Source organism: Ctenopharyngodon idella, chromosome 2, assembly GCF_019924925.1.
Source record: "Ctenopharyngodon idella isolate HZGC_01 chromosome 2, HZGC01, whole genome shotgun sequence".
Classification (NCBI taxonomy): Eukaryota; Metazoa; Chordata; class Actinopteri; order Cypriniformes; family Xenocyprididae; genus Ctenopharyngodon; species Ctenopharyngodon idella.
The window spans coordinates 15195650-15217105 of NC_067221.1; the positions used below are offsets into that span (position 1 = coordinate 15195650).

General features: G+C 38.0%; 1 protein-coding gene across 2 annotated transcripts in view; it reads left to right on the forward strand.

Moving 5' to 3' along the window:
- LOC127525742 (F-box/LRR-repeat protein 7) overlaps nt 1-21456 on the forward strand; it is a 48186-nt gene that overhangs the window by 24672 nt on the left and 2058 nt on the right. For both annotated transcript variants that reach the window (XM_051918548.1, XM_051918539.1), the window contains exon 3: nt 16887-17492. In XM_051918548.1, coding sequence (XP_051774508.1) covers nt 16901-17492 — 592 coding nt within the window. In that variant the 5' untranslated portion in view covers nt 16887-16900. The remainder of the gene's footprint in view (nt 1-16886; nt 17493-21456) is intronic.

Consider the following 21456-nt stretch of genomic DNA (forward strand, 5'->3'; position numbering starts at 1 on the left):
CCCGGAGCCGTGTGGAGTATGTTTATGATGGATGGATGCACTTTCCTGAGCTTCATACTCGTTGGTCCCGTTCACTGCCATTATAAAGCTTGGATGCGTCAGGATATTTATTAATATATCTCCGATTGTGTTCATCAGAAAGAAGAAAGTCTTACACACCTAGGATTGAGGGTGAGTAAAGCTTGGGGTAATTTTCATTTTAAAGTGAACTAATCCTTTAAAACCTGGAAGAAGACATTAAAACAATGTTACTCATTGCGTGGCTCGCGAGCCTCCTGCGGCTCGCCAAGCTTTAATTTGTGGCTCTCATGGCAGTAAATAATACTGTGATATCATATGAACTAACGTGAAAATGAGCCGGCCAGACAGAAATCTGCCCCAATGGCTCTCTATGAGAGCACGCTGCAGTTCCATTTTTCACCACAGATTTACGTTGGAAATTTGTGGGGCTCTGTAGATCTAGTGAGGGCTCCACACATCCTCCGAGAGACCGGCTGCCCACGAATACATGCCTGCCGAATCCATGCGCTACATTTTAATATATCCTGCTCACTTTACGACTTAAAATAGTCTAGAAAATCCGAAAAATGATCAACCAAGAACACTATAAAGCCTCACAAGGATTACAACAACAAGCTACAAATCTTTCGCTCATCCCAACATTAAGGTAATCCTGCTTTTTTTTGTCATTTAAGGAAATCATCTTGTCTCAATTACAAATTTGACTGGTAAATGATAAAAAACAATTTTTCCGCCTTTTGTATTTATTACATTGCATATTGTATGTTCAGGGATGAAAGATGGATAAGCAGATATGCTAACACATGAAAAAATACTATAGTAAAGTACTTGAATTAATTTGTTGTGGTAATTCTATAGTATACTACAATTTACAATAGTATGGTTCAAAAACACTATAGTATTTAATATAAATTAGTATAGTATTTTTTCATGTACTAGATGTAACTTTTGATACTTTGCGGTAAAAGTGGCTCTCCTATTGACTTTGTCCAATCAGTGTGGCTCTCATGAAAAAAATAGTGAAGACCACTGCATTAAAAGGTCTCTTTTTGTCTCTTTTGGCTTTACACTTTAATTTTCAAATAAGCGGCAAGTTGTAAGGCTATTTGAGTGAGGCATAAAACAGATATAAAGTGACATGTTTTCTTTCTGCATTCCTTGCCAGGCAGCTTTATTGCTCTGTAGTTGGGCTTTATGTCAAAATCTGCACCCTGCTGAGAATGAATTTTGTAAAAAGCCTGTAGAATAATACACAATAGATACACTAGATAGATTACAGTGTGAGTGAAACAATTGTGACTAGTTAAATATGGATTTAATATATTAATGCACACATAGAAATATCAGGAAATTTTATTTCCAGGTGATTTTTTTGTTTATTAATTTCTATGGCCTGGACAATTTGTGGAAATCATAAAAATACTATAGAAAATTAAGTTCTAAAATTTGCTAAATTAATTTTCTATGAAAGCAATATTTTTAAATGATTTTAAAAATCCTTATCCACTCTTCATGAATGACTACAAAGGTTATGGAAAATACATGAAAATTCGTTGGCCAAAAGAAGTGGGAACACTGAAAATGGATTATTGCGTGTTTTTTTTTTTTTTTTTCCTGAGCACGATAGGTGGGTGTGACTGTCAGATCAAGCGGATCTTTCATTACAGACATGAAAAATCATATCAGACATCTGAGGTAGTCTGTGGCCAACAGTTTCACAGCTGTTGCTTGGTCAGTTCAGATCTCGCTTTGCTTTTGATTTCCTGTCTTTGCTCTAGAGGTACTGAGCACCTGATTTGAACCGAGTAGAGCAGTTCAGCTTGCACTTCTTCTGTGAGACTCCAGTTCAAGTCCAAGTTTTATTATCTGAGCTCTGGACGGCCTGGTCTGGACAAATTTTCTTTGGCATGACACAGAGTGGGTGTTGGAGAGAAGTCGTTGGTAAGGAGGTATGCGGTGCAACACGATAGGATTTGTGAGGTTCCACCCGGAAGATGGCCTTCAAAAGTGTGTGCTGAATAATACGCCTCATCTAGACTTTGTGCGGTAGTGGGAAAGAGATGTAACAGTCTTTTGAACTCATCTGCGGCTCTTCCAAGAGAAGGCCAGTCAGATTTACGAGTCCAGAGCTGGATTAATGGCATGGATAAAACAAGATCTGAGAGAGATGTTGCTTAACTGCTTATATTTCTTCAAGTTTTTGTGACTTCATTATCCTGCAAAATCCATTGTGCGTTATGAACTTTGGAGAAGTGTTTAGGCTCTTAAAAAAAAAAACTTTATTAAAAACTTTGAAAGGCCACATTATTTTGGCGCTGTCCAACAAATCATTATTACCGGGTGACCTGCATTAAAGGATAGATCTGAGCTTCATCATTGTGTCCATAAATTATTATGAAAATAATTTGAATGCAGGTGTGCATGTTAATCGAGAAGACTATACCAAAATGCACTGCAATAAATTCCATCCAATAAAATTAATTTTCAATAAAAATCCATTCAAGATGGTGGATAAAGAAATGTTGATTTGATTTTTTTTTTTTATTTTAAAATTTAATTTACTCCTATTTTCAGCATCATTACTCCAGTCTTCAGTGTCACATGATAATTCAGAAATCATTCTAATATACTGATTTGCTGCTCAAGAAACATTTCTGATTATTATCAGTGTTGAAAACAGTTGTGCTGCTTCATTTTTTGTGGAAATTGTGATGCATTTTTTAGGATTCTTTGATGAAGAGAAAGTTAAAAAACAGCATTTATTTGAAATAGAAAGCTTTTGTAACATTATAAATGTCTTTAGTGTCACTTTTGATCAATTTAATGCATCCTTGCTGAACAAAATAATTAATTAAAAAAATATTCTATGGACCCTAAAATGAGTATATGCACTATATTTCATCTGTAAGAATGAAATTTGTGTGTGCTGGGTATATTTATGCTTATTAAAGTATGCAGTAACTAAAGTCAGATGACTATGTAGGCTTTGTGCAGTGAAGCTTACTAGGTTTTAAATTAGAGCCAGTATCTAAGACAATAGTTATACTGTAAAAGGACTATAATACAATTAATTTCTCCATTTGGTTTCGCCCAAGTACCAGTGGTGTTGAAAGCTGCTCAGCAGCAAAGGGAAGTGATTTGTTTTTCAAGGGAAATGTCCCGCAGGTCCCTATGTTACAACACAAGGTTTGCCTGTTTAACAAAACAATATGGATGGATTCGGACTGCTGTTCCATTTTAACCTCTTGATGTTTTAGGTGAAAGAGTTTCCCTGAATGTCTTGACAAACCTCTTTGGCCATGAGGAGGAAACAGGTTGGGAGAGTATGGTCACAGCAAAACTGAGAGGGACCTGCATTAGGAGAGCTGGGTCTGATTTATCCCAGGCCTTGGGTTTTAGGTTGTAGGTATATTTTCTTTGTCTGCCTGTTTTCACTGCTGAAGAGTTTCAACAGTAGAAGTTTAAGAGAGGAAATTCATTTGATGTCCATAGACACTTGGCAAAGCACTGCATTCAAAGATTCCCATACTCAACCACACTGTTTTTCTTTCCACAGAGCTTAAGTTTTTGCAAGTCTGTGAGAGGTTTGGTAATGGCACTGGCACTGCTACAGGTTTTCAATGCTTCAGTCATTCTCCTACTGCTATTTTCCTCCATACAGTGCATTAAAAATACAAAGGCAGATGTGCACATGTGGTATTTCTGAATTCTAGATCCATATTCTCTTGCATACTAAAGTAAGTCATTATTTAAAGTGCAAGAAGACCTGACAAGTCACGACAAGCCTTAAATCAGTTAAGAACGTGTTGGAAGATTCTGGGCCAGCTACTTTAAACACTTGTAAGCTCTTCAAAAGACTTGAACTTTCATGCCAAATGACAGGATGATTACAGCGACCGCAGCGCACCCCTGATTAGTGAGATGTAGTTATGTGAGGGCAGAGCGGAGAGGAGAGGGATGCTTCTCTTATGTGGAGAAAGAGTAAACAAGACCCCCGCTGGCCCAGTTGATGGTGTGGTGCTTTGGTGTGGCGTTTATGTAGATACCCAGTCTGCCATCTTTTTACTTCAAAACTACCATTACGGAGGTAGGCGTGGTAGCATGACTACTGTGCTCTAAAGTCTAAAGTCTTGTGTAATTGTCATTTCCAGGAAAAATGGCAGAAAGGAGAATCATCAACATTTGTCATTCTGCGTCCTTGCTTGTTTGTGGAGTGCACAATGTCTCCATTTGGAGTACAGAGACCTTTGTCTCTCACGGTTGTTTCCTATCATGGGGAACAGTAGGGAGAACAGGAAGTCAGTAGGCAGTTATTTCCATTGTGCCCAACTACCCTGGTGAGGTCATTGCTTCCTTTTAGGAGGCCAGGAGCTGCTTTATAAGAAGTTTAATCTGCAGTATGAATGTGAAATAATATTGGAATCATTTTAAATGGACTTTTTGGTTGGTTGGGGAATACAAATGTGAATAAAATAAATGTAGTTATGAGTAAAAATGTAATTCTAATGTTTGACATTTATTGCCATTGACCATTTAAAGCAGGGGTGGGCAACTCTGGCCCTCGAGATTCATTTTTTTGCAGAGTTTAGCTCTAACCCTAATCTAACACACCTGAACAAACTAACCAAGTTTTCAGGATTACTAGAAAGCTATACAGGCAGATGAGTTTGATCAAGGTTGGAGCCTAGGTTAGTTTTTCCCGGGACAGTCCCGTATTTCAGCTCCATTTTTAGTGTCCCAACTTATTAAGAAAAAATCATGTTTTGTCCTGTATTTCATATGTTTTGTCCTAATATTTCTCACCCGTCCCGTATTCCACCATGAGAAATCTGGTCACCCTAAACTAAACTCTGCAGGAAAATGGATCTTGAGGGTCAGATTTGCCCAGCCCTGATTGCCCAGGAATAGTCCACCCAAAAAATGAAAAAATGAAAATTCTGTCATCATTTACTCACCCTCAGACATTAAAGTGTCAGTTCACCCAAAAATTAAAATTGTATCATCATTTATGTTGTTCCAAACCTGTATGACATTCTGTCCTTTGTGGAGCACAAATGTTTTTGTGGCCATTGACTTCCATTGTATGCACAAAAAAGCCCTTAGACATTTCTTAAAATATATATATTTTTTATATTACACAGAATAAAAAAGTCATACAGGTTTGGAACAACATGAAGTTGAGTAAATCATGAGAGAATTTTTTTATTTTTTGGGTTTTACTATCCTTTTAATATTCAAAGGGCAATTTTTTGAGAAGTGGAAACTGTCCCTTTCCATTCACATATATGGAACGGTGGAATATAGATAACCTGTAATATTTCATCCAGACTATGAAAGAAGACAGGTACTCTGTAGAAGTACTCCAATCTTTTTCTGGATTAACAGTATGCTTCGATTTAGCCATAAAAAGCACGGCCCAGTCTGCAGATTAGCTATTTCAGGTTTTGGAGATTAGATCAGCATAGCACTAACAACAATCTGTGAATAATGAGCTTTGAGGCCAAATGCTTTGGCTGCTTTCCATGTATAAAGCGGAGGGATCGTTCATGTCCAGCCTGGCATCTGACAGCCTATGTGAGATTTGGTTGCTTAGTGGGCCATCCAATCAAAATTCAGTATGACTAGTTTCTTAGATTTTAGTTAGTCTGTTAATCCTCTGCCAAGACCCATTAAAAGATGTATTTGTGTAGAAACTTAATCTCTGTGATCTTATGGAACAACTCATTCATTGTCATTGAACAACTTAAATCATTGTCTTCGCTTTGCTGTTGCTCGTATTTAATTTTCTCCGGACGTCATCTGCTAATGTAGAAATTTGTGTGCAGGCAATAGTGTACATGTGGTTAATTTGTGTAAAGGGGCCCAGGCCAGGACGAGGGTGATCAGGCTTCAGACTATTTCTCCAGATCCTCTCTGCTTTATGCATCACCAGCCTGGCTTTCCAAACTGAGGAGGGGAGAGAATGAGAACAGGGCAGAATGGTTAGGAACATGAAATGCCTTTCCTTCTCCTCCTTTACTGTGGCAAAGCCCTGGTTTGAACACCAGATGTTTGAATATTTCCTTTATGATGTTTTTGATTAAATAGGATGAATCCTGCGCCCATAAGGAGGAATATTTCAAGAACAATATTTATGGTGACACAGTTACTTTACTTCTTTTTAATATTATAATTAGAGAGTGAAAACATCAAAGAGATGCAATGGTTTGACTTCTCCGTATACTGTTATGAATAAATGCACGGAATAAAATAAACAAACAAAACTTTATGCTTGTAAAAATTGTATGCTTATGCCGAAACTGAACATGATTTTCTGCACCTTTTAAACAGTGCAAATATTTAGCTCCCAAGTTTGTTCCACCATTTTTTTTCTAGTAGTTTTTTTTTTTTTTTTTTTTTTTTTAAATATGCAGGATAATGCAGAACACATATGAATTGCTTATTAATATACAAGTTAGTGTCAGAATAAAGTGGGGTAACATGAGTGATTAGTCCATGTGTTCGCTGGTAGTGCCTGAACACAGCTGCTCTTAAATGCACAAACGCTGCAGAGACCCAGAATCTCGCATGAGAAGCTCCGAAGGCATTTTAATCAAAACAAGATGCCCCTCTAGAAGCTGGAAGGGGCACAGCTGAGACATATGCAGGACCAGCGTCTGTCAGGAACTGTGGTTAGACTGACAGATGAGCCAAACGCAGGGAGTGCCAGGTCTGTCAACAACCTCTGATAGAGCTGAACGACTTAAATGCTGCCGATGCAGATGGAAAGATCCGTCTCTGCTGTCATGTACCCTAGTACTTTTACATTTATGATTATTTCATTTCTTGGTGTGACGTTTGAGCTTAATAGTTCTTACACTTAAGAAAGCAAGTTTTGCTGAATCAAAGTCCAGCAGCTACAGTTTCTGGCCCCCGACACCACAATGTTACAAGTTCCCGAGGTTGCAATGTGAGATCAGATTACTGTCTGCTGCCAGAGGTCACGCTCGGTGTCAAAGTGGAAGAGACATGTCTGAAGACATCACATTTTGTTTCTTTTAACTAAAACAATGAATTGATGGTGAGATTTGAGACCTGAGGCCGTGAGACTGAATTTTCAAGCAGAATACAGAGTGGTGAATTGTGGAATTACTGAATTACAGCTTTCTGAAAGCATGTTGGCTCACTGCTATAAGCCAATGGCTTCACAAGCAGCGTTTGCACTCACAGGTACCTCCTAAACTGATTTCCAACAGGTTTCTGATGCAGCATAATGGATCTACAACAAAATAGAGCCTAGGTGATAGTAATGTTAATATTTAATTACCACAATACTAATTTCACTTTAAATTATGTCAAAAGTTGAAAAAAGTGAGCAAAAACTAAAATTATACAAAAGCTGACCACCAGCTGCAACTTTCAGACACTGTTTTTTATCTTCAGCCCAAGTGTCATAATTGTTTGTACAGAATAGTGAGTGATACATTGAAGCAGGGCCTAAAATTAACACTCACCAATCGCCAAATGCGGTGTAAAAATCTGTGTTGGTGCGTTGTAGTCAATCGCCAGTTGGCCAGTAATATTTTTATGAATTCTAACAATGCAGTGTTGTAAGAACATGAAGGTACACAAACGTGAATGATGCTCTGGACAGTTGACAGGCCAGCGCTGCATCGTCACAAGAGTTTAAAGCTTGGCAATTTAAATATTCAAGCAAAAGAAGATGCAAAAAGGGAACTCAATATGTTACTCACTCTCTGTGTGAAAAGTATTGTGGACACACATATCCGAAGCGCGCGCCCAGAAAGTTGTGTCTCAGACAGCGTGCAAATACTGAATTGAGTTCTCTTTCATGTCTTCTTGCACTTGAATGGACAAATTCACAAAAAATGTAAAAAATGCCCATCTTGAGTTTCCTTGTAAATATAGTCAGTTATGGCTTAAGTGAACGTAAACTGTAGAGAAAGATGTGTACCAGTATCAGTGTATTGGATCAGTGTATTGATAATATTTCTGCTGCTATCTGTTTTTAATGTTAATCAAACAACAAAGGACAAAGAAAAATATTACAAAAATTACTTTTGTAACTTTAATAAGGATTAATCTGTTTAATTTATACAGTGAAGACTATCCAGTTTTATTTTACGTTTTGATTACTTTATTTAATGTCTACCTGAAAACTACTGATACTTGTCTTTAATAATGTTTTAAATTTATATTAATTAGGCTAGAAGTTTTAGCTGTGGTATCAAAATTGGAATGGAGAATTATTAATTTTCACTGGTATCTAAAATGTTGATGACATAACTGCCTGTTTTTGCAAAAACAGTTTCATGGCCTGTAAAAAAAAAAAATATTTATGGCTGGTAAATTTTCTTCAAAAGTCACCGGCCATTGGAAGGTGTGCGGTGAAGTATCGCTCCAGCAGTAAAGGATACATCTTCAAAAACTGATCAGATGAAGGTATCTCAGTAGACAGGATCTTACATAATCATTGGATTCTGACATACCTTCCTACCTACTTATGCTGCCTGCGGAGGCAGCATTTTTCAGCTTTTGGACACAGCCCAAAATTCAGACAGTTTTCCACCCAGGTCCACAAAAGTTAATTTCTCTAATATGATGAAATATATACCTTCAAACTAAAGGGTTTTTTAAACTTTGGAAACTGTTTTTCAAATACTTTTTTCAAAATAAAGGTTTGCCAAAAAGTTTTGTGGAACATACTCAGATCTGTGTTTTTCTCACCAGTGAGAGGGAAATTGAAAACCTTGAGTGAAGGATGCTTAGAACAGGGTGGGAAAATTGCTGTTGTTCCCTTTATATACTCTGGTATCAGGTAGCCTTTTTTTTTTTTGGAATATGTGGGGTAGAAAGAAAAAAGCTTTAGGTTTTTTCAACGTATTGTGAGTGTGATGGATTATATAACAACATATTTGCAACTTTGACTAATGTGGTGTTTGCAGGTTTGAAATCTGCCTTGCATGTTTAACACAACTGCTGGAGCTGAATTTTTAGTTTTGGCTAGTGGTGATTCCCCTGATAGTGGCCTGCGTGGAGCTGTGCAGTCATCTGTGCATGAGTAAACAACATGAGTGAGTGGGTCTGACCTCCTGTTCACCCTCATTCCAGACCCTTTGGAGTCTGCTCAAAACATGGAAGCTGACCTTAACTCCAAACATCTCATTTTCATCCTTCAAAAGGTAGAAGATTTCAACTGAGATTATGGTTAAAGGGTCCTGTCTTAAGATAACCAATCTGCATTAGGCATATTTGCGAGCAATTACCCCTGGAACACTCCTGAGATGAAACAGGACTTTTGTTGTCAAATTTGTAACCGTGATTCTCTCCCAACCCCTCCTTCTCTGTGCATTTTTTCCATTTGGAGTTTTCAAAAAGACTGTGAGAACATAGCATATCTATCAGATTTGATTATTCAGAAGCAGACTATGAAGTATGTATGAATAAAGGTCTTAAAGTTCAACAGCAGGAAGCTTTTGTAAGAGGAACAACTAATCAATCCCAGAGCTGACAGCTGTGCAATTAATAATGATTGTACGGGCCACATGAGCCGCGTCGTCTCAGATTATAGAGGTGTGCAGGAAAACATTCCTGGCTGACAGCGTTCAGAGGTCATTGAGTGACGGGATGCTGAACAGCTGGAGGAGTGATGAGTCTGAGAGTTCACAGCAGACTTTGCTGAAGTGAGGTGACATTCCTCACATTCCCATCTGTCGATTTTTGGTCTATGTATTTTAAAGCCTTTACCTATACCTATCTCGGTGCCAGGCTATGGGAAGACTAGACAGCTCAACCTGATATTGAACATTTGCTCTCAGTCTTTTGGTTAAGTGAATTGCATGCTTTGTGGCAGAGCTTTGGCAGAGTTTTGCTGAATGGGTTGCAGAATTGCTGTGTTTGGTTAATGTTTGGAAACTGTTTGCGTTATTTGAATGTTGCAGCTGCAACTTGGATTCCTAATGGTTCAGATTCTTTATTAGAGCCCACTGCAGTACATACATCATAAATAGGGGCTTAAAGGGGACATATTATGCAAAATTCACTTTTACATGGCGTTTGAACATAAATGTGTGTCGGCAGTGTGTGTAAACAGTGTGGTAAAAATCCACCCACTCCTCTTTTTTTAATCCCCATAAATCATAAGCAAAGTCTTAGAACAAGACGTTTGCAGATTCTAGCTTTTGCGACGTGCCAAATGCTTAGGCCCCACCCATGACTGCTGACGGACTCTGCCCTATTAGCATAGACCCCGCCCTGAGTGAGCTGTACGCAGTCTGCCATGTTTATCTTCTCGCCAGAGCATTTGACAGTAGCATTCAAGTAAGAAATTTATTCTTATTAAAGCTACTAAGTTATGCAATCAAGAGCAGTGAGTGATTTTCTGTTTTTCTTTTGTTGTTTGATTCATATTAACAGCATATACAGCAGTAGGTACTGTATATTATGCTGCTGTTTTTGACATAACCTTGTGTGTATTTGACAGTTTAAGCACAATGAGCTTAATGATGAGAAATAGAGGTTTAAAATTGAATTTACACATTTTATTCTTCGTTAAGTTATTTTCAGCCCCACAGAGTGCTTGGGTGAAGCAGCTCTAAGATAAAATGACCTCAAATTTAACCTAGTTCTGTTTTCAATATAAAGCAGTGATGCTTTTTAAATATATTTTAAATATATCTCAGAGTTTTTTGTCTATACAATGAGAGTCAATGGTCCAACATTGTTTGGACTCTATTGAATTTCATTAAATGGATGAAAACAGTGGCAACATTCTACATGTTTAAAACAACACAAGGGTGAATAAATGGTGACGTTTCATTTTGGGGTGAATTATCTCTTTTGTGATTGGTGATTTTATTTCAATTAATAATTGAAAGTCAATATCAAAATCACCAGGTTAAGCAATTTTTGTGTGCCATTTCACAAACAACGTCTTAAAGGGTTAGTTCACCCAAAAATTAAAATTCTGTCATTAATTACTCACCCTCATGTCGTTCCACACCCGTAAGACCTTCGTTCATCTTCGGAACACAAATTAAGATATTTTTCATAAAATCCGATGGCTCAGGGATGCCTCCATTGCCAGCAAGACAATTAACACTTTCAATGCCCAGAAAAATACTAAAGACGTATTTAAAACAGTTCATGTGACTACGATGGTTCAACCTTAATATTATGAAGCAACGAGAATACTTTTTGTGCGCCAAAAAAACCCCAAAATAACGACTTTATTCAACAATATCTAGTGATGGGCGCTTTTAACACACTGCTTCATGAAGTTTCAAAGCTTAACAAATCTTTTGTTTCGAATCAGTGGTTCGAAGCGTGTATCAAACTGCCAAAGTCACGCCCCCCCCCAGTGGTAAACCATTGAAATTTCGAAACACTTATGATGTAACAAAGCCTCGTTTACTGAAATCACGTGACTTTGACAGTTTGATACACGCTCCGAACCACTGATTCGAAACAAATGATTCATTAAGCTTCGAAGCTTCACGAAGCAGTGTTTTGAAATCTCCCATCACTAGATATTGTTGAATAAAGTCGTTATTTTGTTTTGTTTTTTATGTCTTGCTGGCAATACAGGCCTCTCTGAGCCATCGGATTTTATGAAAAATATCTTAATTTGCATTCCGAAGATGAACGAAGGTCTTATGGGTGTGGAACTGCATGAGGGTGAGTAATTAATGACAGAAATTTCATTTTTGGGTGATCTAACCCTTTAACACTTATCCCAGCTCCCTGTTATTTTTGATGAGAGATTAAAAAGAGATGCTGGGAAAGTAAACTCTGCTACTTGGGTTGTGAACCTGGTTGCAAACAAGCCTCAAACATTGGAAACTTTGTTTCAAAGAATTGTTGCTTTGGAAACATTGGATGCTTTATTTTTCTCTGCATTTTTTTAAAAACTTTTGTCAGAGTGAACATTAGTCAGTGAATTAAATGGCTAGTTGGCAGCTTGTCTCTGGAGTAGTTTTATGTCTGAGAACCTCATTACACCTGCCTGGAATACCAATCCACAGTCTAGTATGCACCAACTCTCTGCTGAAAAGAGGAAGAAGGCCTCCCCTGAACAATTCAAACAAACGCTACAGAGGTATTTCACATTTTTCAAGGTTTGACTACCAATGATTTGTAGGAAAAACCGTTTAAGTTGTACATTGACATTAATAATGTTTTAGGTTAGCTTCAAGTTTCATGTTTTCACCTCATTTTCATTAGATTGCAACCAGAACAGGCATGGAACAGTCTTTAAATAAATGCAATAATGAGATACAATTCGTGGCTAGAGGTAATTATGGCTTCTGTGGCATTATATGTGGTTTTGGGTTAAATCTGGCATAGTTACGTCTTTAAACCAGAAGTTTTGGGGGATTTACAAGAAAATAACTGCAGCAAATAAAACTTGGAGGCATGGAGAGAAACAAAATAGACTTTATTCCTGTATCACAAACATTACTAAAAAACATGCAGATTCTTTAAGGCTAAAAATTATAGAAGGACTTTAAGAAGCAGTCTGAAAATGCAAAAGTGCCAGAAGCACGTTTCTCCATATGTTAGTGGTCATTGGATTGGTACAGAGCTACTCTTGTGGAGGTTTCACAGATGAACCATTGATTTAACACTAATAAATGGAGGATTAGTAGATATTTAATCCTCTTCTAAGCAGCCTGACACACTTCAGTATCAACTGCTCTCCAGTCCTCAGAGGAGCTTTAAGCTGCTGAAATCCCATTGTGTGCTTGAGTAATGTATTACGAATGTGTGAAACAGACACTGGCACCCTGATTACGGCTGCTGCTTTAATGTTTAGTCAATCTGTCGAAGAGAAAAATCTGCATGTGAGTGTATAACCTGTTAACTCAGGAAATATTCTTATAGCTACCTGTTGAGTTTAGACAATAAGCAACTTTACACTTCTAGCATTTAGCAAGATAAACTGAGCAAGACGTTCCCTGGTGGTTAAAACCCGCAAACAACTTTCAGATGCGCTCCAATATTCTTTCACACATTCATAGCAATCAACATTGTGACACTGACCATGTGAATGAACAGATGGTCAAATGTTCTTGATGCTCATTAGATTACTCTTAAATCACATCAGGTTTGACACAAATGTGTGGAGTTCATGCAGCCCAAATTCTGCTGTCATTAAAGAAAAAGGGGGAATTCTGGAATTCATTCCTCAATTCAACTATTCACTCAAATTGTCATGTTTATAATAATATGTAATAAAAAGCAAAATAGAAGCAAGTTCACTTGTGGTCTTTAGGACCCCTCTGTGTCAACTGATAAGACAGCAGATAGGTCCAGGTCAAAACCAAGTTGGCCAACTGATAATTTGGCTGATTGGACCAGCTCATGTCCATAAATGAAACCATGTCAAATCAGCTACTGGTTTAACCTGGGTTTTCCATCAAGGTTGCTATTAGTGCTTTGAAAATGACCACCACAAGCTCCTCCTGATATTTGTTCAACTAGGAGCTAATGGTTTGTATTAGCTGTGCAAAGCAGTGTAATTCAGCTGGTAGTGAGGGCGGTAATCTATCGTGTGAGTCAGCGATCAGGGCCAGCCTACACGGCTACTTCCAATTCTTCGTCTTTAGTGGTGACATTAAAACATAATTGGCTTCTGCTTCTTCTGCCAACTGTAGTGGCTCCCCATAACATTATGGTGCTTTGGCTGCTCTTAGGACTAAGTTTGTGAATGTGGTGGCTGTAGCCATTCAATCAAAGCTAATTGTCTCACTCTATGTTCCTTTCTGGCACTATAAGTTGTGTGGGGGTTTTATCCTTACTGATTTCTGTTTCTTATAGCATTTTGTATTTACTTTTTTATTAATTATAGGGTTTGGAACAAAGACCCAAGAATAACACAAGACGCATCACTGGTTTTGTTTTGAATGGGAGAAAGTGCAACACGCAATAGGCTATATGCACGGTTACTTCCTGGTTGTAGTTAAGCCAGCTCGGGCATTTCCGGTGAGCTGTTAGCTGTTCATTCTGTAGTCGCTGTACATCGACACAAAACCATCAATGGTTGACTTTTTTATGTTGTATTCATATTTTAATGCAGTTATCACATTTACCTAATTTGCCAATAAACCAGTTTTATTGATTGCAATAAAGACAAAGCTATTGGGACCGTTTAAAAACGCAGTGTCTGTAATTAGACACGCACACACATTTTTTCCCCCAGCACTTCAAATGTTATTTTTAATGTGATGACCACAATCATTATTTGTTTATCTTTCTGAGATTGTCCCCATTGTAAAACCGAACGTTAAAAAATGTAGAAAATTCAACATTTGATAGAAAACACTTATTTAAAAATAAAAAGGACAATAATTACCACTTTAACCAGCAGGTGGCGGCAAAGTAGCATTTATTTGCGCATATATCAGCCATTTCCTCTAATCATTTTTCACTTTGTTTTTGACTAAATATTAAACATTATAAAATAACTAGGTTTAAAAATACATTTTGTCAATGTGAAGTATGAATATCTTGTGAAAAACAATAACTTTTCTTGTGAATGAATTACGCAGAGAGCGATCACCGCGTTTTCCCTTTGTAATCACAGCAGCTGTCAGTGCAGTGTAAGACCAGTGATTTCAGCACACTTGTAAAAACACATTTTATTCAATTAATCTAACTAAAGTGCACAATAAATATTTAATTTTTGAAGCTTTTTTTCACATAAAAGTGTGAAAACTGATGGTCGAATTGAGTTTAGCCGAGGAGGAACAATGAGCTACGTCTTTATTTATTTATTTTTTATGCTGTCTTACGTTTGAATAACTAAATTAATGCTATGCCTGACTATTAACTGACTATATTCTGATTACAAACTAAGTATTACACTACTGATGCTCAACACACCAGCAAATGACATCTCACCGGAAGTTTTTGAGCTGGCTTATATTATTGCGGAAGTTCTAAAGAACGCTCCGTGCATATAGCCCATATGGGGGAATAAGTCCCGCCTTCTAAATAAGAGCCAATCACCGATTGGTAAAGTCATCGGGTCACTGCAAAGGCCATTAGGAGCTCCGGTTCATATATAAACAGTCAGATGCGCACCTTTGTAATGAGACGCATTAGCTTGATCCAGCCTGAAAAATACTGTTTTTTTTGTCATGATTCAAACGTTTAGAAACAAAATTTATGAGACGGTTGTTGTCAGATTTTATTGGTGATTTCAAATATGAAATTAAATCGAAAGCTTGGCTAAACAGCTTTGGAGAATTTGATGTTTCCCCATTCAAAGAGATAGGAGCTGCACTTGAATGCCCGAGAGGCGTTTCAAAGATGGCCGCCGAGTGAAATGACTTGTCTTAGGGGCCGTTCACATATCGCGTTTCTGCGCACTCAAATTCGTTATTTCAAATGTAGCCGCGCGGGAGGCGTGCTCATAATGGAAGCGACGCGTTTGCGACGTACATGCGGTGCGTTTTCCAGGTGCATCGAGATGAAAAATTTTCAACTTTTCAGAATGCCGCAAGCGTCGTGTGACAAGAACCAACCGATCAGCTTCGGCCTTTCCGTAACAAAACATAGAAAGCTCAGCCGAACAGCTGATTATAGCTGTACATGGTGGTTTTTATTTCTCATCTCCATAAATATATATAGTAGTAAAGCTAATGCAAGGGCTAGAAATCAATTTATCCTTTGCTGAAACTTCCTACTCCTCGTGGAGAGCGCAGTTCATGGTTGCATAGCAACGACAGACGTCACGGGAGCACAAGCGCTTTGGAAAGAAGGAGAAGTGGCACGGACGCACTTTCCACGCATTTTTAGACAGGATATGTGAATGGCCCCTTAAAGGGACTTTGGTTTGGAACCAATAGCCAGTTCTGAATAAGATCCATTTAAAAAAAAAATACTGTAACCAAATGCTGATTACTACCATTAACAGTTCTTGCGCATGCATTTTTTTTTTTTTTTGAAAATGAAATATGTTACAACATTTTTGTTAGTTTAGTATTGTCGTTTAATATAGGCCAAATATTTTAGAGATTTATGTAACATGTAACACTTTCACACTTTCTTCCAAATATTTAATCGGAACAGAAGCTAAATTTGTCAATCAATGGACTTAAATATCTTGTGATGTTATAGAGATATGATCTTCATAGGCAGAGCTTGCTGGCTCTCAGATTCTTGTCAATGGAAGCATATCCCTCATATATGGGATATGATCATGCGCTGCTGTTTCCCATTACTCAACACAGTGCACAGTAAAACCATAGGAGACAAAAACATCTGTCAAAGGGAACAATGGGGTCATCATGCCCATAAATTAATGGAAATAACAGAGTTATGGCTTGGGTTCTGCTGAACAATACATATTGCAGTTAAGCAGCTCGCAGTTTAATCAAATGGAATAATAAAAGCTTGGTAACCCTTGATCCTCATCAAATCATTACTGTCCTGATGGTTCGGGAAAAACTAAATAAGGCCTGATACATTATATCTGGGGTTTCAGGCACAAACCGGGCCAGATCCTACAGTGGAGGAAATTCATAGGAGATTAGTCTGTGAATATAGCTTTTGCAGGCTGTGTGTACATGCTAGATCTCAACAACACTGCCAGGGAGTCATTTTTTCTTAAGCTATGAAACACTTTCTACCTCAGTCATCATTGTGGGACAGAGCCAAGCGCTTTGCATGTGCAGAAAGACAATGCATTAACTGAGGAAATGATTTGGAAAGGAAAGACTGAGATTTGTTTACATTATTTCAACAACTTGTCTGTGTTACATAATGATGTTCTCAGAGTGGTTTGAGTGCAATATCATAGTGCATTCTTGTCTTTCTCTCTCTGACTTTCCTGTCTGTTTTTCTATTTCCCTTCTTCCCAGATTCGGACCTTAGTATGCGAACAGTCAGTACGCCAAGTCCAGCTCTGATTTTGCCACCTCGTTCATCTTCAGCCGTACTTAATGGCTCCTCTACATCCTCTTCCACGTTCGGCACGGAAACCATCGCCATGGTCCACACGCCGCCCACTTCCCTCACCCATCCTCAAAAGGGCCTGCGGCAACCAAAAGACCAACAGGGGGCGCCCATTGACATCCTCCCTGACCATGCTTTCCTACAGATCTTCACCCACTTGCCCACCAACCAGCTGTGCCGGTGCGCCCGTGTGTGCCGTCGCTGGTACAACTTGGCGTGGGACCCCCGCTTGTGGAGAACTATTCGTCTGACGGGAGACGTGCTACATGTGGACCGTGCGCTTCGGGTTCTCACTCGCAGACTGTGCCAGGACACCCCCAATGTGTGTCTGACCCTGGAGACGGTGGTGGTCAGTGGCTGTCGGAGGCTGACTGATCGAGGACTGTACACAGTGGCACAGTGCTGCCCAGAACTCCGGCGCTTAGAGGTGGCCGGCTGTTATAACGTGTCCAACGAGGCTGTGTTTGAGGTGGTGTCACGCTGCCCCAACCTGGAACACCTGGATGTTTCAGGTAATTCATTTTGAGTTATAATGTTTGGGGGTTTTTTTTACTAGTATTTATCTGTTCTAAACAGGTGCTGCCAACACTGAATGCAATCAGAAGACATTCAATGTTTAAAGGGTTAGTTCACCCAAAAATGAAAATTATGTAATTTATTACTCACCCTCATGTCGTTCCACACCCGTAAGACCTTCATTCATCTTCGGAATGCAAATTAAGATATTTTTGATGAAATCCAATGGCTCAGTAAGGCCTCTATTGCCAGCAATGTCACCGAACCTCTCAAGATCCAGAAAGGTACTCAAAACATATTTAAAACAGTTCATGTGAGTACATTGGTTCTACCTTAATATTGTAAAGCGACGAGAATACTTTTTTTCCCAAAATAATGACTTTTCAACAATATCTAGTGATGGCCGATTTCAAAACACTGCTTCATGAAGCTTTACAAATCTTTTGTTTTGAAACAGTGATTCGGATCGCGTATCAAACTGCTGAAATCACGTGACTTTGGCGCTCCGAACAACTAATTCGAAACAAAAGATTTGTAAAGCTTCATGAAGCAGTGTTTTGAAATCAGCCATCACTAGATATTGTTGAAAAGTTATTTTGTTTTTTTGGCACACAACAAGTATTCTCGTGGCTTTATAATATTAAGGTAGAACCAATGTACTCACATGTACTGTTTTAAATATGTTTTGAGTACCTTTCTGGATCTTGAGAGGTTCTGTGACATTGCTTGCAAAAGAGGCATCACTGAGCCATTGGATTTCATCAAAAATATCTTAATTTGTGTTCTGAAGGTGAACAAAGGACTTACGGGTGTGGAACGACATGAGGGTGAGTAATAAATTACATAATTTTCATTTTTGGGTGAACTAACCCTTGAATGTACAGTTATAGCAAGATTTTAGACCAATGAAATTTCACATTGAGTGGGGTTACCCAGCTACAAAAACAGAAAGAAAGCTAAAGTTTTGCTTCAAAACCAGGATTTTACTTTGGACATCAAGTGGCATCCCAAAACAGCACCAAAATTATTATGTTGTAATTTAACATGACACAAAATTACATGATCTACATACATAGGCCCAAATGTATGCAAAATTATTCATGACCTAGACTGAATTTTGAAAATGGACTATTTTTCATTTCTGAAAGTCTCTTGAATTTCAATGGTCTCATGGTCTTGGCTGCCACATATCAAATTGTGGTTGGCACAGACTATGTTTATCTTCAATGTTAGTGAACCAGGATTTAATTTAAACTGAGTCGTTTCTTCTAACTTGTGTAGTTTTGTTCATGTTTTAAAAGATGAGAAACTATAGTTGTATTTTATAATTTGCATTCACCTTTGATTTTCTCCTGCGGTCCACAATCCTATCAGAACAGTGCTGTGATATTTGGCATAAAAAGAGGACATAATGAAGTATTTAAATATTGACTTGGCACAATTATATTCAATTTGACATTCTCAACCTAACATGTCAGTAAAGTAGCTGTGTTGGTCTACAAACTCTCTAAAAACCCAGAAGGATTTGTATTCAGCTTTATAAATGACTTCCTGACTCAGAGCCAGACAGCCTGTGCTTCACCTGCTTTGTTGTCCAGCACAGAAGACAGTTGAGTCCTTTTTTTTTACTCACAGAGATTATTCTGAAATGTCCAGGACTTCCTCTTGGAAAAGCTGGAAAAGGTATTAATAGCTCTGGCATTCTGTCTGTGCTCTCTATACTTCCCAAAAGAAACATAAGCCCAAGCAGAACCAGGACCTCTGACTTTAAGGTGCTTTGGGAAAATCTGCTACCCTAATTTAGAGAATCAATGATCAACCATGTTTTGTATAAAATAAATGGCTATAAAAGTAGATTATTAAATGTGCATATAACTTAAACTCTTTTAAATGAGCCTTTATATGAATCTTTGTCCATTTCTCCAGTTTGTTTTCAGTATTGTGTTCTTAGTTCATGTTATTAATGACTTTACCTGGCAACATTTTAGCCAGATTTCCTTTCAGTTTTCTTACAAGTACTACATTTCCTAAAGGACCATATAGAATTTGACAATGTAGGATTTAGTGAATATGTCAGAAAATAATACTCCTCCTCCTCATGTCCTCAAGTCCCTTCCCTGGTGTTTTATTTCCAACTTCCTGTACTGCACTTCCTGTTTAAGCACGTTGTTGTTTTCCCTGTGTGAGTGCAGGGGTCCAGCTGGAGTCCCTCTGCCGTTAGACTCGAGCTCTGCATTCTCACTGTGCTCCTAAAGGAGACATGGGGAGATCCCATCCCCCACTTCCCCTGATATGACTCATTTCAGATGTCTCTCCAAGGTTTAAATCAAACCCTCTGCTGCCATTTTCATGTTCTTCAGATATTCTGCAATAACCTTCAGCTTTAATTCTACTGTTAAATCTGATGTTGGTGTTTCATAAGTTAAAGGGTTAGTTCACCCAAAAATGAAACTTCTGTCATCATTTACTTACCCTTAAGTTGTTCCAAACCTGTATAAATTGATTTGTTCTTCTGAACACAAAAGAAGATATTTTAAAGAATGTGGGAAACTTAACAGTTCTGGGGCACCATTGACTTCCACAGTATTTTTTTCCTACTATGGAAGTCAATGGTGCCCCAAAGCAGCCCGGTTACAAACTTTCTTCAAAATACCTTTTTTTGTGTGTTCAGCAGAACAAAGAAATTCATACAGGTTTGGAACCATTTGAGGGTGAGTAAATAATGACAGAATTTCCATTTTTGGGTAAACTATCCCTTTAAATCAGATGACTGAGGTGAAGAACAGACAGCAGAGTAGATACATTTCTCAAATGGCATGTTTTACATCAAGGCTTTCTTCTGATTTCTGTAAAAACAGATCTGAAACCAAACATTTGGTATTTCTTTTCATGTGCATCTGACAACATCAAAAAGTCTTTGTCTTTTGGGAGTAAAAATCATCACATGCACATGGTTCGGAAGAAATGTTTTTGGATTTTTCTAAATAATTTATCTTCAAAGACATAGTCTAAAACTGAAATGTGTAATTTTTCTTAAAATACTTACTCCTATGGGAGCTTAATATGCAGAGACAGCTTTAAGTAATGAAAAGAAAATTGAAAAAACAAAAAGAGGTATCCGAGAGCACATTTGGTACTCAAAAAATAAATAATATAAATAATATATAATAACTGTTTAAAAATATAATTAATATTTATCATTATGGCCCGAGCACCGTTGGTGTGAGGACCCTATATTGTAATTGCTAGGTCTGTTATTCTTCTCCGAAATGAATTGCATTTTAGAGGGCCTAAACATGCTCGAAAACTCATGAAACTTTGCACACGCGTTAGAAGTGGTGAAAATTTACCTCTGATGTGGGTTTCAGAATTAGGTGTGGCAAAATGGCTCGATAGCGCCACCTCAAAAATTTCCATTAAGTGCCCTTTGCGCTATGTTTCAAGTACAAGTATGAAATTCGGTACACATGTGTTGGACTACCTTCAAAAAAGTCCATAGGAGCAAAATCTGAAAAACCAACAGGAAGTGAGATATTTTGAATTTTCTCTGCAAAATTTTTGCAGTTTTTGGCATTTCCAGACATTGTACTTTAACTAACTCCTCCCAGAGATTTTATCAGGTCAATATCATATTTGTTCAGTCTAATCTAAAGGCCTTTGCGACGTTAAATTGCGAAGATCTTGAGTTTTCGCTGAAGGGTGCGTCTGTGGCTGCCTGACAAAATTCGATGTTTCGTCATGAAACAGGAAACTGTTTCCTGTTGTAACTCAGGCATACAGTGTCCAGCCTGCCCCAAACTTCACGTTTGACAAGAGTCCTGGCCTAAAGACCTCTACATGCCAATATTTAGTTCGTCATAGCGTCACCACAACAGGAAATGACATGCTTTACACTGTAATTCACTCCCTGAAACATTTAAATATGCCATGAAGTAGTAAACATGCTAGAAACACATTAAA